Raw genomic sequence first — 16,052 nt, forward strand, 5'->3', positions numbered from 1 at the left:
ATATTAAAATAACACATCAATTATTTCTTCCAGCAACTTTATGGGTTCTACTCATTATATCTAAGTGTAGACTTGATTTTGTTTTAAAGAATGAGACAAGAAATTTATGCATTTATTTTAAAAAAAAACTAGTTTGTCAACATTGTTTTATACCTCACTGACTTGAAATGCCACCCGTACAAAATTCCCTGCTATCATCTGGTCCATTTCAGGACTTTGTATTCTGTTTCATTTATAGTAGAAAGGATTTTAACAAGCAGAGCCTGATGGCAAAGATGTGTCTTGTGAATAATATTAATAGAATGAACAAAATTCCCAGTGCTGAAAGCATAGTGTTCAAGTAATGATCAGGCTTGGCTGGAGCCTTTGTTATTTGTAGGGTAAATTTTGACAGTTTGATGGTAGATTTTAGAAGACTTGGAATACCAGGCTAAGGAATTTAGATTTTTTATTTGGAGGTAATGTAAGCCATTGTAAGTTTGTGGTAAAAGAAACAATCTGATAAAGTGGACAGAGCGTGGCATTGGTCGACAGAAAGAAGATATGGCTTCCAGGCTCTGGGTCCACCACTTACTGGTTATGTGACCTTAGGTATGTCACTATAATCCCCAAGTTTCATTTTTATGTAAAGTTAGGTTAATAAACATAGAGAATAACACCCTAGAATTTTGTAAGAATTAAATGAAATAATGTATGTGAACATACTATGTTAAACATCAGCCATGATAAAAGTGGGAAGTCATCCTAGACGTACGATAAAGATGTATGTATCATGCTGAGGGCGCCTGGGTGGCTCAGTGGGTTAAGCATCCAACTCCAGCTCGGGTCATGATCTCATGGTCTTTGGGTTGGAGCCCCACATCAGGCTCTGTGCTGACAGCTCAGACCCTGGAGGCTGCTTCGGATTCTGTGTCTCCCTCTTTCTGCTTCTCCCTTGCTCCCACTCTCCCACTCCCACTCCCCAAAAATAAATAAACATTAAAAAATTTTTAAATAAAAAGAAGATGTACCATGCTTTAGGAAGATGAATCTGGCAGTTACAGATATTTAAGGACAAGGAAGAAGATTCCTGATAATAAATGAAGCAGATTGCACAACAGTGTGTCTAGTATGAGTCTGTTTTTCCTTAAATACATAGAATATATTTTTTTTACATATATGTGTATGAAAAATGTCTGGAATGCTTAATACAAACAAAAAAAGTTAACTATGCTTATCTCCCAGCGATAGGTTAAGCACAATCCTTTCAAATACAGATCTTCCTGGACTTACGAAGGGATTACATCCCAATAAACCCATTGTAAGTTGAAAATACTATCAGTCGAAAATGCATTTAATACACCGAACGTACCAAGCATCATGGTTTAGCCTCGCCTATTTTAGACGTGCTCAGAACACTTACATTAGCCTATAGTTGGGCAAAATCAGCTAACACAAAGCCTGCGGTATATAATAAAGTGTTGAACATCTCATGTAATTTATCGAACACTGTACTGAAAATGTAAAACAGAATGGCCGTATGGGTACAACAGGATTGTAAGTATGCAGTTGTTTGTGATGGTGTGGCTGACGGCGAGCTGCCACTCGCTGCCGTACCCTCAATTCTGAAAGACCATCCTCCAGCATACTGCTAGTCCGGGAAGAGATCGAAATTCAGAATTTGAAGTACAACTTCGACAGAATGCTTATCACTTTCACATCATCATAAAGTTGAAAAATTGTAAGTTGAGCCATCATAAGTTGGGAACTGCCTGCATTTGCGTTGTTGTTTGTTTTTTGTTTTGGGTTTTTTTTTGCTCATCCATAGTTTCTAATTACTTTTCACAATGAATGTATAATATGGTGTGATAAAGACAAAATAGGAAATTCAGTTAGTCCAGATGCAAATCTAGCACCACCCTGTCTATAACTTTCCTATCTCTCTCTCTCTGTGAACATCATCATCACTCTCTATCGCAGTCAAGTTCTGCTTGGGGAAGAGAAACCACTACAGGCTTTTTTTATTATTTTCATTTAGAGACACAGCACACAAGTGAGGGAGGGGGCAGACAGAGAGAGAGACAGAGACAGAGACAGAGACAGAGAGAATCTTAAGAAGCTCCATGCTCAGTGCAGAGCCCAATGAGGGGCTCAATCTCACAACCCTGGCATCATGACCTGAGCCAAAATCAGGCGTCCAATGCTCAACTGACTGAGCCACCCAGGCACCCTTAACCTCGACAGTCATTTTAACTGAAAGAATTTAACATAAGTAATTGTTAACTAGTTGTAAATTTGTTAACCGGGTAGTTGAAAGGTTAAAAAGATAAGATATCATGCAGGTGGCTACAACAAGGAAACAGCAACTACCCTCGGGATTGAGGGAACCAAGCGAGGCAGCTAAAATTCTTAAAACTCAGAAGTTAGAGGGGGACACCCCGATGCTGGGATCCAGACAGCTGAGGAGGCTGCTTCCAGCTGATGCAGGTGTCTGGGGAGGAGGCATGAGATGAAGCTGTTTTTCCAAGTGTTATTAAAAGTTCATACACAAACTTCTTGTAGGGAGGAAGGATTTGTTACTTTCAGAGTGAAAAATCTTTGCTAAAGTGATGCTTACCTAATCAGCATGCAAACCGGAAGCAAAGAGGAAGGAGCCAGTTCCTTTTTCCTTTCAGCTTTCTGATCTTCCTCTGGCGCCCCCTGTTGGCCTAGCCCAACAGAATCAGCCGGCAAAGCAGAAATGCCACCGTATAGCCCTGGCTCCACTCTCAAAAAGCCAAATATAGAAGGATAGGGTTGTTGCTCAGAGACAACTTAATAACAGGCACATTTTTTCTAGTTGGCAGGTTTCACAGAATTTTGGTCTCTTCTTGTCAACCAGTCATCCAGTCATTGCTCAAAAATAATATTTATTGTTTAATATAGTGTGCCATGCTTCCCTAGGTGCTGAGAATATATAGATAAGTAAGAGAGATTCTTTGCCTTCAAGGAGCTTGTAGTATGGTATGAAAGATAGAAAAAAAGAAATTATATTACAGAATAGTGTGACAAGTGAATCAATAAAGAAAAGACTTAACACATAGGAGGATGCGATAATTCTACTTGAGAGAGAAGCAAAAAGGAAAGACTTCCTAGAGAAAGTACTCTAGTGGAGCTTTAAAAGATGAATTGGAGGGGCGCCTGGGTGGCTCAGTTGCTAAGCATCTGACTTCAGCTCAGGTCATGATCTCGCGGTTTGTGAGTTTGAGCCCCGTGCTGGGGGAGCCTGCTTCAGATTCTGTGTCTCCCTCTCTCTCTGCCCCTCCCCCACTCATGCCTCTGTGTGTGTCTCTCTCTCAAAAGTAAATAAACATTAAAAAAATTTTTTTAAAGATGAACTGAAGTTAGCCTATAGAAGGGGGAGGAAGAAAAGAGTATGGAGCAAGGCACTGCAGAACAGGATTAGCATATCGAAGCCACAGAAGCCTGAACAATCATGGAATATAAAAGAACTATAGGCAAGCATTTGATTATGAGTGGAATATAAAATAGAATCGAAATCTGGAACATGAAGGGGCACCTGGGTGGCTCAGTCAGTTAAGTGTCCAACTCTTGATTTAGGCTCAAGTCATGGGATCAAGCCCCATGTTGGGTTATGCACTGTCAGCCCAGAGCCTGCTTGGGATTCTCTCTCTCCCTCTCTCTTTGCCCCTCCCCCATGCTCGCTCTCTCTCTCTCTCTCTCTCTCTCTCTCTCAAAATAAATAAGTGGGGCGCCTGGGTGGCGCAGTCGGTTAAGCGTCTGACTTCAACCAGGTCACGATCTCGCGGTCCGTGAGTTCGAGCCCCGCGTCAGGCTCTGGGCTGATGGCTCGGAGCCTGGAGCCTGTTTCCGATTCTGTGTCTCCCTCTCTCTCTGCCCCTCCCCCGTTCATGCTCTGTCTCTCTCTGTCCCAAAAATAAAATAAAAAACGTTGAAAAAAAAAATTTAAAAAAATAAATAAGTAAATGTTTAGAGAAAAAGGAAGTCTGGAACATTAAGCTGCAGCGGTAAGCACGGGCCAATTGCACGGCAAATCATTAATGTTTTAAATGGGATTAAGTCTTAACATTTGTGGATGATCTTTGATGTCTCCTCCCCCGCACCAGAGTGTCCACTCACTCTGCAATGCTGGTTGATTCAACATTCACATGGCATTTTATAAATCACCTGTGTTTCCATTTCCTGTATAAGGTTATTAACTCTAGCTTACAACGTGAAATGGAAACTAGAAAGCACAGGTGAGTTTTTCCCAAGGTCATCTAATCAGGTGGTTGTAGGCCTGGACCTACCATCTATCTTCTCTGACTACAGGTATTTGGGGGTTTATATTTATTTATTATTTTTATTTTAATGTTTATTTATTTTTGAGAGACAGAAACATAGTGTGAGTGGAAGAGGGAGGAGACAACACAGAGAGAGAGGGAGACAATCCAAAGCAGACTCCAGGCTCTGAGCTGTCGGCACAGAGCCCAACACGGGGCTCAAACCCAGGAACCATGAAATCAGGACCTGAGTCAAAGTCGGAGGCTCAACCAATGTAGCCACCTAGGTGCCCCTGGGGTTTTATATTTAAATCAACATTCCTGTTATTCTTCATGAGATGAGGGTGGCAGTTTCATAATACTAAATTGCTATGAGAAATAAACTGAGTTATAGGGTTTTGCTTTAGTTGTTTTTAAAGACAAGTCCTGAGAATTGTTGGCAGAGAATGGGGGTTAGGATGTTTCTTTTTAAAGGTTATATACTACATTAAGAAAATATAAGTATGAATCTCCTTTAAAATATATGGTTCCTGGGGTGCCTGGGTGGCTCATTTGGTTGAGTGTCCCAGTCTTGATTTCAGCTCAGGTCATGATTTGAGAGTTCAAGCCCCGCACCAGGCTCTGTGCAGACAGCTCAGAGCCTGGAGCCTGCTTCAGATTCTGTGTCTCCCTCTCTCTTTGCCCCTTCCCAACTTGCATTCTGTCTCTCTCTCTCCTAAAAATAAATAAACATTAAAAAAAATTTTTTTTAAATATGGTGCCTAGGGTGCTGGTGGCTCAGTTGTTGAGCGTCCAGCTCCTGATTTCAGCTCAGGTCATGATCTCACAGTTTCTGAGATCAAACCCTTCATGGGACTCTGTACTGACAGCTTAGAGCCTGCTTGGGATTCTCTCTCTCTCTCTCTCTCTCTCTCTCTCTCTCTCTCTCCCCCCCCCACCCCTCCCCTGCTCGCATGCATGCTCTTTCTCTCTCTGTCTCTGTCTCTCAAAATAAATATATTCTTTAAAATAAAATATGTAGTTCCTAGTTTTCATAGTTATTTTGGTTTTCTTCTTAGTGTTAAACAACATTAAATTAACTGTAGTCGGAAAAGAGCATAATTGAAGTATCTCCCAACTGAGTTTAAGCATAGAATAACCGTTTGGCTATTTGGGAAGACTGAAAATGTGATTTCCCTAAACACAGACTGTTTAGGAGGAAACACTTCCAGTTAGTTGAAGCCTAAATCCTACATGAATTAGGAATAATTGTGATCTACGTAACCTCTTCTGTTCCAAGTGTATTCAGACACAAAGATATTCTATTTTTTACCACCACAGATGGAGCATTTACCCCAACACAGTATTAATTTATTGAGTATTCAATAGTGGCAAGAAATACTTCATCAGGCTGCACCCTGTAACTGCTTTAGTGGATAAACTTGAAGCTAGCATAATTTTTAACCTCTTAGAGATGTTAAAAAGTCACGCTTTCAGGCAATGTTTTAAAAGAATGCCACAGCCATGGCTACACCTCAATGCGGGGATTCATGAGAATTTAATAAAAATTAACTGAATCGTCATAGAAAGGATGAGGCCAGACAAAACAGAAAATCTTACTTCCCGGTAGAAGTTTATGTTTGTTTGCTGTATTATGTTCCTTGCAAACACCTTTTAAAAACTCACTGAGGGGAGTCCTTGGCTGTGAGCCCTGCGGTCCTCATTAGAATGGATCCCTCCCAATGACACACCTGGTGCCTAGTATCTGCAGCAAGTACAAAGGCCAAACCCTGCAAACCTACACTGAGTGCAGAATCTGGCCCACGCATGGCGGCGAGGAATAATGAGGCGGGTTGCCGACCATAATTGCAGGTCACTGAGTGGCATCTCGGAAGCCTCTGTAGCCTCCAGCGGGAGGCTTGTCATTGCTCGTGCTTCGGTCATTGTGATTGATCCACTTGAGGGTCCTCAAATTCCCAAAGCCGAGTATTTTAAATACCCTGCCTTTTTGTGAGAGGTACTGTCATTTACTTTGTCTTAATAACCCTTTCCGTGTTGATGGCTAATCTGATATGGCAGCATGTGAGTATCCTGGCATCTGAAGAGGATGTTCATTAAATACTCCTAACGGCCTGGAAAATACCGCCCTATCCGTCAGTCTCTCTCTACTACAGAGTAGAAGCTAAGTAGGAGAGGTTCATCTCTTTGGTACATTCTTCCCCAACCTAGTAAGTAAAAGAGTTAATAGAGATGAGGCGAAAATGCAGACAACCATGGAATTACGTGTGTTGTGGCCATTCATTCAAAAAAAAGTATTAAATTTACTGAGCTAGATGCTGGGCACACAGAAATAGACCAAATGGTCCATGATTCCTCAGGAACTTCCCCTTCCGATTAGGTCTGCATCATGATTTTACTTCTATTTATTTATTTATTTATTTATTTATTTATTTATTTATTTATTTATTTATTTTTGCATCATGGTTTTACATTCAGATGAGCAAATAACTGTTCCAAATGAAATATCAGATATTTGGGGCCATACTAACTGACAATTCCATTTCTCCTACTCAGATGTTTAATGCTCTATATATTGAGTACTGAAATAGTTTGCCTTCGTTTTCACAGCAGTAATATCTACTGATGGGACTAAACAATCCCTTTCTCAGGCAGTTGAAAGAATTTTTTGAGCATACTCTGCATTTTACTAGGTCTTGGAGAAGACATCTAATAGGAATTTGACTTTTGCCCTTTAAAGATCTCTAGAGCAAATTGATATTACATAATTTATCATGTTATTTTCATTAATTTGCATTTAGCTCAATCTTCTCCACTCAGCTATGAGTTCCTTTAGGGGCCTAAGTTCCTTCAGGAAAGGAATGTGTACAATCTTTGTACCTTTGCCCCTGGTACAAGGCATGGTGTATATTAAGTGCTCAGTAAAGGTTTGTTGATCACTACAAGAAAGATTGGTCCTTACTTCAAAGGGTTATGGCTTAATTAAAGAAGAGAAAATTCAAATGAAGATAAAATACATGAGATGCAGGAAATGAATTTTAAATATGTTTTAGGAGCACCTGGGTGGCTTAGTCGAGCATCTGACTGTTGATTTCAGCTCGGGTCATGTTCTCACGGTTGATGGGTTCCAGCCCCATGTCAGGCTCTGTGCTGACAGTGCAGGACCTGGCTGAGATTGTGTCTCTCCCTCTCTCTCTGCCTTTCCCCTGCTTGCTTCGGTGTACTCTCTTTCTCTCTCTTCCTAAATAAATACATTAATTAATTAAAATTTAAAACAATATATGTGTTTTAAATATCCTGGAAGCAGGTGCAAAATCACATTGTACCAGGTGGAAGAGAATAAGAACCATGGCTTCGCCTCATCAGTCTCATCCTTCAGTGTGCTAGCCTGGGCTTTTTTGCATGAAGATCTTGCGGTTCCACGAGCGGCAAGGGGTCAACCTCAGCGTGCAAACACTTTCCAGGTCTCCGCATGCATCATATTTGCTGCTGTCCTATTGACCAACGAGAGTCCCATGGCCATGTTTAGAGTGAGCTTGAGAGCACATTAGCAATAGACATGGGGATACAGGGAGACAAATCAGGATACTTAGTGCAATCCGTCTACCACAGAAGGGTCAGAATTCCCAATAATATCAACTTTTAATAATTGTATATGGTGTAATTTCCAGTTGTGCAAAAAATTAAATTGGGCCATGTACCTGCATGTACACATGCATACACTTGCACACATGTACATAAACATATAGACAGAGATCCAAAAAGAATTTTTACATGTGTTGATAGTGCTTACGTGTACGCTTCTGATTTTTTAAAGTTTTTAAATAACGTATGTGTTTCTGCGTATTCCATGTGCAGTTTTTTTAAGGAAACATTTCTGATGTAATATGACAAGACATAATTATGGGCGGTGTTACACTGTTTAAATGTTTTTATTTCTTCTGTATTTTACATGTTTTCTATGAAATATATGCATTCTTTATGATTAGCCAAATATATATAAAACCTACATTTAAAAAATGATATCGAGCCAGTCCTCTTGCATACTCTTTCATCTGGTCTTCATTAGGACACCAGAAAGGGACAGTTGAGCTGATAAATTTTTCTGAAATTCAATTTCTTTTATTTTTTTAAAATTTTTTAATGTTTATTTATTTTTGAGACAGAGAGAGACCGAGCATGAACGGGGGAGGGGCAGAGAGAGAGGGAGACACAGAATCTGAAGCAGGCTCCAGGCTCTGAGCTGTCAGCGCAAAGCCTGATGCGGGGCCCGAACTCACGAGCTGTGAGATCATGACCTGAGCTGAAGTCTGATGCTTAACCGACTGGGCCACCTGGGCGCCCCTGAAATGCAATTTCTTAGTCTATGTGCAAACTTCTTTTGAAATGTGCAGCTGTTCCTGACTGCCTTTCTGGCTTCCTTTCAGACGTCTTGCCGGCATCGAAGCAGAGTCCCTTTTGTTTGTCTGGTCAGAAGGAGCCCTTGAATTCACCGATGCTTCAGATACTCTGATGCCTTTCACATTCTATGAATATCGAGTCAGAGCCCACAACTCCAAGGGCTCAGTGGAGAGTCTGTGGTCATCGGCACGGACTCTGGAAGCCCCACCTCAAGATCTGCCAGCACCTTGGGCACAGGCCACCAGTGCTCATTCAGTTCTGCTGAACTGGACGGAGCCACGATCCCCCAATGGCATTATCTCCCAGTACCATGTGATCTACCAAGAGAGACCAGATGATTCTACATTTAACATCTCTACTGTGCATGCTTTCACCGTGATGGTAAGAACTTAGAAAAAAAGACTAACAGATACTTAGATTATCTGATTAACATGTTGAAATTTATTTTTTTTTATCCAGCTTATCGTTCTTCTTCAGTTAGAGCTTAAATACATTAAAATCTTTCACATGTGAAAAAGAACAATGTAGTCATAAGGAGGGATAAGATACTGAACTGAGTCTAAGGGATATTGGAGACCAGTTTGCAGGCCACGGTTAATTTGTTATGACCTCAAGCAAGTAAATGAATCTTTCTCTGTGTGATTTCCAAATCCATGAAATGGGGATACTAAATGTGTCTCTGTATAGCTCATGGGGATGAGGCACCGATGAAATTAGACAGATATAGGGTAGATACAGATAAAGGATACAGATATAAATACAGATATAGATACAGATATAGAAAAATATGGATATAGATACAGCTACAGATAGAAAAAGATACGGATACAGATTCAGATCCAGATACAGATATAGATACGTGTGGTATTACTGTCTCCTTGAGAAAAAAGAAAGTTAAATTTCTAGCTCTATCTATCTGGATCATATAGCTATAGATATCACATGCACTATAACTCAGTGGTGATTTTTCTGGGTTGATCACCTCTGGCCCATAGCACAGTTTAATTGAGTTCACCCAGTATCTTCTGAGATCTTTCTTTAAATCTGACATAGCTTAATGTTCTATGGGAGAAAGAAATGGAAACAGGATGGCTCTTTTATCAGGGAGCATTCTCGTTTATAATTACTGCAGAGATGAGAATTGAACATAAGAAAAATCTGAGAGAAGTAGTGAATTATAGCCCATAATATCCACGACACCGGGATTCAGATCCCAAACTCCACCATCTCCTAGCCATAAACCACAATATAAGAGGGAATATTATATACCAAAAGTGTTAGTCAAGAAATGCTCTGAAAGGCCAGCAGGAAACCCTCATACTGAAGAGGCTTCATGGAGAAGATAAAACTTGTGGTCTTAGTAGTTAAATACGTACAGTTTTCAAAATGTGCCAAGACCTTGGTAAATATGAAAACCTCTCTTAAAAAGTGAAGAGACAGCCTAAAGCATTATTTTCAAAGAGCAGACCCTGTTTCTATACCGCTAATTGAGGCGGCCCAATATACATGAAGATTATCTTATAGAAGCATAACATCCATCAAAATGTCTACATAATAATGAGTAAACATGTTTTAATGAAACTCCAGAAGAATAGTTGTAAATGAATGGTTTATAGTACAGTATTTTCTCTCTGTCCTTATGTTCACTTTTCTCACTTGACCAAAAAATAAGCAGTCTGCGAATTAAAGAGACAATATTAAAGAAATCCTTATTTTATTTAGAATTCAGAATTGGTACTTTATTTTTTATGTGACATTTAATTTTCTTTGTAGATAAGGGTCTTTCATATGACATCTTTCTACAGTCTTCCTTATAAGCATTAAAAGCAGTGTTCTTAAGGGCAGAAGACCTTTTTTAGTTGATACTTGATCTATGGAGAAATCTCTTCCTTCTCACCATATCATTGGAATTAGTGTCCTGAACTTCCACCCTGAAAGTTAACTACTGAAAAATAAAGTAAAAATACTGAAAAACTCTTGACAGGAGCTTTCTGAATGAGGCACCTTAATTTAAATGTATTTTTATTGTAAGTACCAATATTGCAATAATTAAACCTCTGATTTTGAAGCATGGCTTTCAGAGGGCTGAGCCTAGACATTTAATGTCCCCAAACAACTCTATTGGAATTCTCTTATGGAGTACCCTCTACATCATTCCTTCATAGCCAATTTCATTTCACAACACCAGATTTAAAGTATACAATGAACTCTGTCTTGTATTTAATCTGCCAGGTTCTGTTTTTATCACACCAAAAAGTTCCTGAAAAAGAGGAAGGCCTATGACCCAAGCTTTAAGCATCACACGGCCCTTTGTTCCTGGGGCCCAGAAACACAGCTTCTGCCTGGCAGCCGAGGACTGCTTCACCCTGCCATTTTCCAGAAAGCAATCCTTGCACAGGGCTAAGAGCGCAGCCAGAATAATCTGGAAACAGGAATGTTTCTGCACCCTATTTTCTAGTGTATGTGTCTGTGTGCATGTTCGAAAGTACCCTCCCACCCGAATCTGGGTATCTGTCCCTGAGAATCCCAAGAAAAGATTTCATTAGGGTCATTAGGAAAGGCTCCATTTGAGCTTGTTAAGCAATCCAAGACATCTTCCATAGAGCAATCGGGCCAGTGTTCAGACATTCTGGTCAGTCGGCCAAATTTTCAGGGCAGGAGGCCACTATGACTGTTTTGGGGCTGACATCTTTGAAAGAAATCATCAGAAAAATAAACTATTGTCTTTGAGTTTCATACGCTTGAAACACTTGAGGTTTGTTTGTTTGTTTGTTTTTCTTGAGATATTTAAAGGAGGTTCTACCACTTAATTCTAATTCCTCACCGCCAGAGAATGTTCCTTTTATCCTGCCCAAACCCCTCCTCCTGTCACTGAAGTCCTCCCTTTCCAGTTCAGAAGAGCATGACTTCTCTATACCAGTTCAATGAACCTTCAGGGTCAAGAACAGATTATTGATGATTCAATCCAATTTGGCAAATAGTCATTGAGCACTATATTCAGTATGCCAATACTCAATACTGCGGTCAATCGCATTGTTGAAAGCTACCATGAGACTAGACCCTTGGGCAGAGCAGAGACTGAAAGGGAAGATGAGTAATCAAGACTGAGGCACAGATGATTACCGCTGGGCGTTTTGGATTTCTAAGTTTCTTTGCTTTCAGGTTTCTGCTGCTCATGTTTTAATGATTCCCCTTTAAATCTCTCTGAGTGTCTTCCTGCCTCTAGTTACTTACTATTTCTCTAACTCCTATACTAGCTAAATATCTTTACTGCCTTCTTTCATGTCTGTGCCCACTTTGGAAATTTTCAAGTTTTTGTTTCATTGACGACTTCGGCTAAAATTCTCCAGAGCAAATGAACTGCATTTTCAGTTGGTGAGGCACAGAATCCATTTCCACAATTGAAGGATTACAATTGAATCCACAGACTTGCAAGAGGTATCACTAAATAGTCTCATTTAGTCTCTTGTTTACTGAGATCCTATCTCTGCATGAGGGGCCACCAATAAATTGCCCAGAGTGTAGCGCCATTATGGCTTGTCCCAAGGTCCCCCCAGAGTTGTTTATAGACAGGTGGACGTTGCTGGGAGAGCCACATAAAACAGGTGCAATGGATGCATGAGTCCTCTTGATGGTGGCAATGGATGGAGAAATGGCAATGGGAGCCCTCCGTGGGGGTGGAGAGCATATGTGCTGGCAGGGGCAGCGGCAGCAGCAGCAGCAGCAGAGGCAGCAGGAGAGGAGAAATGGAAAAAGCGTGGGTTTTAATGTATCACCAGCTTCTCTCCCAACCTCATGAAAAGTTTCATCTCCCTTTGGGCCCAAGTAGGTTCTTCTAAGGGGAAGAAAGAGATAGCTAGCTTCCTAGGGTCTCTTCAGACCAATACTCTCCACTACTGACAGCAAGCTAGCTTTAAGTAGAAGTCCTTAAGCTCCGTTCCCAATTAGCTCTGTGATGAATTGTGCAGTGTCAGAAGAGAAACTGTATTTAGCCTCACTTGGCATGCAAGAGTTCCATGGTGGTATTTACAGGGAACACTCCTGGCGAGGTTGGCGATACTGCTGCCACCATTCGGATTTGTTTGCTTTTTCTCACTGGCACCTGCCATCGCACTGGCAGAAATAACTTGGGATTCAAAGGCAAAGGTGGTTTACCTGTTAGTCTGTGCTCTCAGTATATCCCTGCTTACCCCACAGGGTTATGAAACATCAAGCCCAGATCGTACATTTGCCCAGTACCCTGAAAGATAGATGGTACTCTGCACTGTGTGTAGAATCAAGCATACGGTGCTGAGGGGTAAGCAAATTATATGGGTCACTAAAAGTTGGCTTCCAATCTGGAAATAAAATCCAGAATTACAAACTCTACTTTCTAGATTTTAGTTGCCAAACTCACTTGCCCAATGTCAAGGAGGAGGTATTCAAAATTTTCTCATGTGGTTGTCTCAAATCTCCTTACCATTAAGTAGATATGTAGCAGGGTCGGGGGGGGAGGGTGAAATTCTTCATAATTGCCATATTATGTGGAGTTTGTGAGTAAATTGGTTAGTTTGCTTTTAATCCCATTTTTAATTTGGCTTCATATAATGTAAAATATTGTTGCTCTTTACATATGATCTTAATTAATTGTAGCTCTTACAATGTGATGATTCTTTTCTCCCCATCCGTTTATAACACAATACAAATGCTCTAGGAGATCTAGGTATCTAGAAGGATTCCTCTAGTGATTATCTTTCCAAACTGAAGAAAAATTTGGTAACAAAAACAATTACTACGCTTTTTATATCAGTTCTATAAGCTGAGCTTTTCACATCTTATAAGTAACTGTGTTACTCATTCTTTATATAAAATTACAGAATGCAATTGTGTAAATGTCACACAAAACATGAACACTTATTTGTGCGACCCATATGATGTATTTAGTTTGACATTAACTTTTTTATTCACTAGCCTTGCATTATCTTTATCCCTTTTTTCTAATAATATGATACTAATCACAGATACATCTTGGATATCTGCTTTTTACTCAATATTATTGGAGATGCAACCCATATAAGTCTTCTTGAAATTTGTACAACTACTTCTTAGAGAGAGCTTTATTTTTCTCTAACCACTTTATTCCAACAAGCTTCATCCAGGACCCTCTTGCTCAGTCATCTCTAATTTCTAAGGCACGTGCTATGGTTTTCTAGTCACATTCAGTGACAAGGACCAGCCCAGTTCTGGTAATCAGGATTCATTTCAGGTGTTTTAAAAAAAAATCTAGTCTAAAGCCTGACTTCAGAGATCCACAGTAGAAAAGAAAGGGCATGTTTATTTTGTTTATTTTCTTCCTTCTTCAGTTCCCTCTTCTCTTGTCGAAGTCCCCAGGACTGTGGGAGAAAAGAAAGAATTAGACCAAAAAAAAAGCATTAATCATGAATCTTGTTTTTATCCATCTACATTGCTTCCTGTGAGGTCATGCAGAGGTCCTGCGTGAGAAGTCACATGCTCCGTGTCCCCCGATGCAGGCAACATCTGGCTAGTTTCTTATATTCCTATCCCTTCCTGCCTCAGAGATCCAGCCCCACAGCCTCTTTTGCTTCTGGGTCCCCCTCTCCTGAGCAGGCAGCTAATATTAGGTCCTTTCACATTGAAAAAACTCATTCCTTTCCTGGCATCCTCCAGGCCTGGGGAAAACTCATTCTACCAAATAAGGAAAGTACAGCTTGTCCAGCCCTATCTTCTCTACTCACCCTAGCATGCTGAGTGAGACCCAGCCAGCCTCACAACTTCAAAATTCTTTGAGTAAGAATCAGGAAACAGCTTCCGTGTTCCCCAAATCCTGGAATCTCGGAAGAATCTCAGAAGATGCTTCTCCACACTAGTGGCTACATTAAAATACCCTGAGTCTCTTCAGCTCTGGAGCAGGGCTCATGAAAAGAGTAAATTGTCCATCTCACCTTTCCTGCAGACACCCTCCGTTCCTTCAAGTTGTTCTCTTGGATGTCCCTCATATGCCTTGAGAGTGGAGTATGGCGTCTCCGCATTCCTTCTTCCCAAGTAGTAAGGAACTAATGTGGGAAAGCTTGTCTACTAAATTCCCTTCTGTAACCTGCTTGTCATGAACTGGGTCTCCCCTCTTAAAAGTTGTCTTATACAGATCTTCAGAGGAAGGTGGGCTTGAAGGTGTAAGGCTGATTCTTTGTTTCTAGAAGTCCTGCAGTGATATATCTAGCTGTTCCAGTAAAGTTACTTGTCACCTGTTTTTTTTTTTTTCTTTTCTAAGCTGTACTTACTATTTCCTAATACATCCTGTTACAAACTAAATTGATCCATATCTTTCTTATCACTCAACCCAGATAAACTGAGTCCTTCTCCTTCCTTCCTTCCACAACCAATCTTCACTAAATCCTACTGGTCCTACTTCTAAAGTATATCTTGAGTCCTGCTTGCAGGTTCTTCTCACATGTTGTTCTTCCTCAAATGATCATGTTCTTACACTTCACATGGATCCGTCCTCCTCCTCCTTGTCAAGTCTGAACTAAAATGTTACTTATCTCACAAGGCTTTTTCAAGGGCTAACTAAATTAATGCCTGTGCAAAGTACTTTAGAAACTGTAAATGGCAATGTAAACAGGATGTAAAACTTTAGAAGTCCTGCTATTTGGACTACAGAAGCCAGAAAAAATGGACAGAAGTAGGAAAAGTTTTTGTTTGTATAGAGCAACTGTTTTACTTAAGTCATGAATGAAAAACCTTACATTTTATATACTTTAAGCATTCTTTACCTTGCAACAAAATTCAGGCCATGCAAATTTAAGTGTTTCTTGATAGCACAGTGTTAATTTCCAGGTAATGTCTCAAGTATCGGGTTGGGCTATTTCCTTTCTAAGTCATCTGGAACAAGAACATGCTTTTTTGTGTCCCTAAGGTGTAGCACTGACTCATGTCCCTTCTACCATAACATCTCAGCCTTGCCCCTCAAAGAGCCCTCCTCAGGTGATTTCCTCTCTAGATGCAGTTCTGTTTACCTACCATGATGCTCAGTGGACCCTGCCCATCCCCCATCTGGGATCACATGAGCAAAACATGAAGTGTTTTGATAGCTCTCTCTCTCACACACACACACACACACACATACACACATGCACACACTTCCCAGGTTACACAGACCCTGCCAAACTGGCATCGTCCTAGTTTACCTGGGCCAAAGAGCAGACTATCGGTATATAAGGGGCAGTTGGTGAGGAGGCTATTTGCCCTTTCACTCCAGTGTGTTATTTTTTGGTCTTTAAATGAATTGTAAAGACACCCAAGAATTCCACAGAACCTTGGTAAAAAACATATATGAAAGTAAAACGAACTTGTCCACACAGTAACAGACCCAGGCCATAAATTCAGAATATATGC

At 40.4% G+C, this 16,052-nt stretch overlaps 1 protein-coding gene across 3 annotated transcripts in view; it reads left to right on the forward strand.

Annotated features, from left to right (window-relative positions):
- Positions 1-16,052, forward strand: part of USH2A (usherin) — a 739,062-nt gene that overhangs the window by 632,091 nt on the left and 90,919 nt on the right. For all 3 annotated transcript variants that reach the window (XM_019465619.2, XM_053908979.1, XM_053908980.1), the window contains exon 61: positions 8,687-9,041. In XM_019465619.2, coding sequence (XP_019321164.2) covers positions 8,687-9,041 — 355 coding nt within the window. The remainder of the gene's footprint in view (positions 1-8,686; positions 9,042-16,052) is intronic.

The sequence above is a fragment of the Panthera pardus genome, unplaced genomic scaffold (genome assembly GCF_024362965.1).
Source record: "Panthera pardus isolate Hobbes unplaced genomic scaffold, ASM2436296v1 HiC_scaffold_21, whole genome shotgun sequence".
NCBI lineage: Eukaryota > Metazoa > Chordata > Mammalia > Carnivora > Felidae > Panthera > Panthera pardus.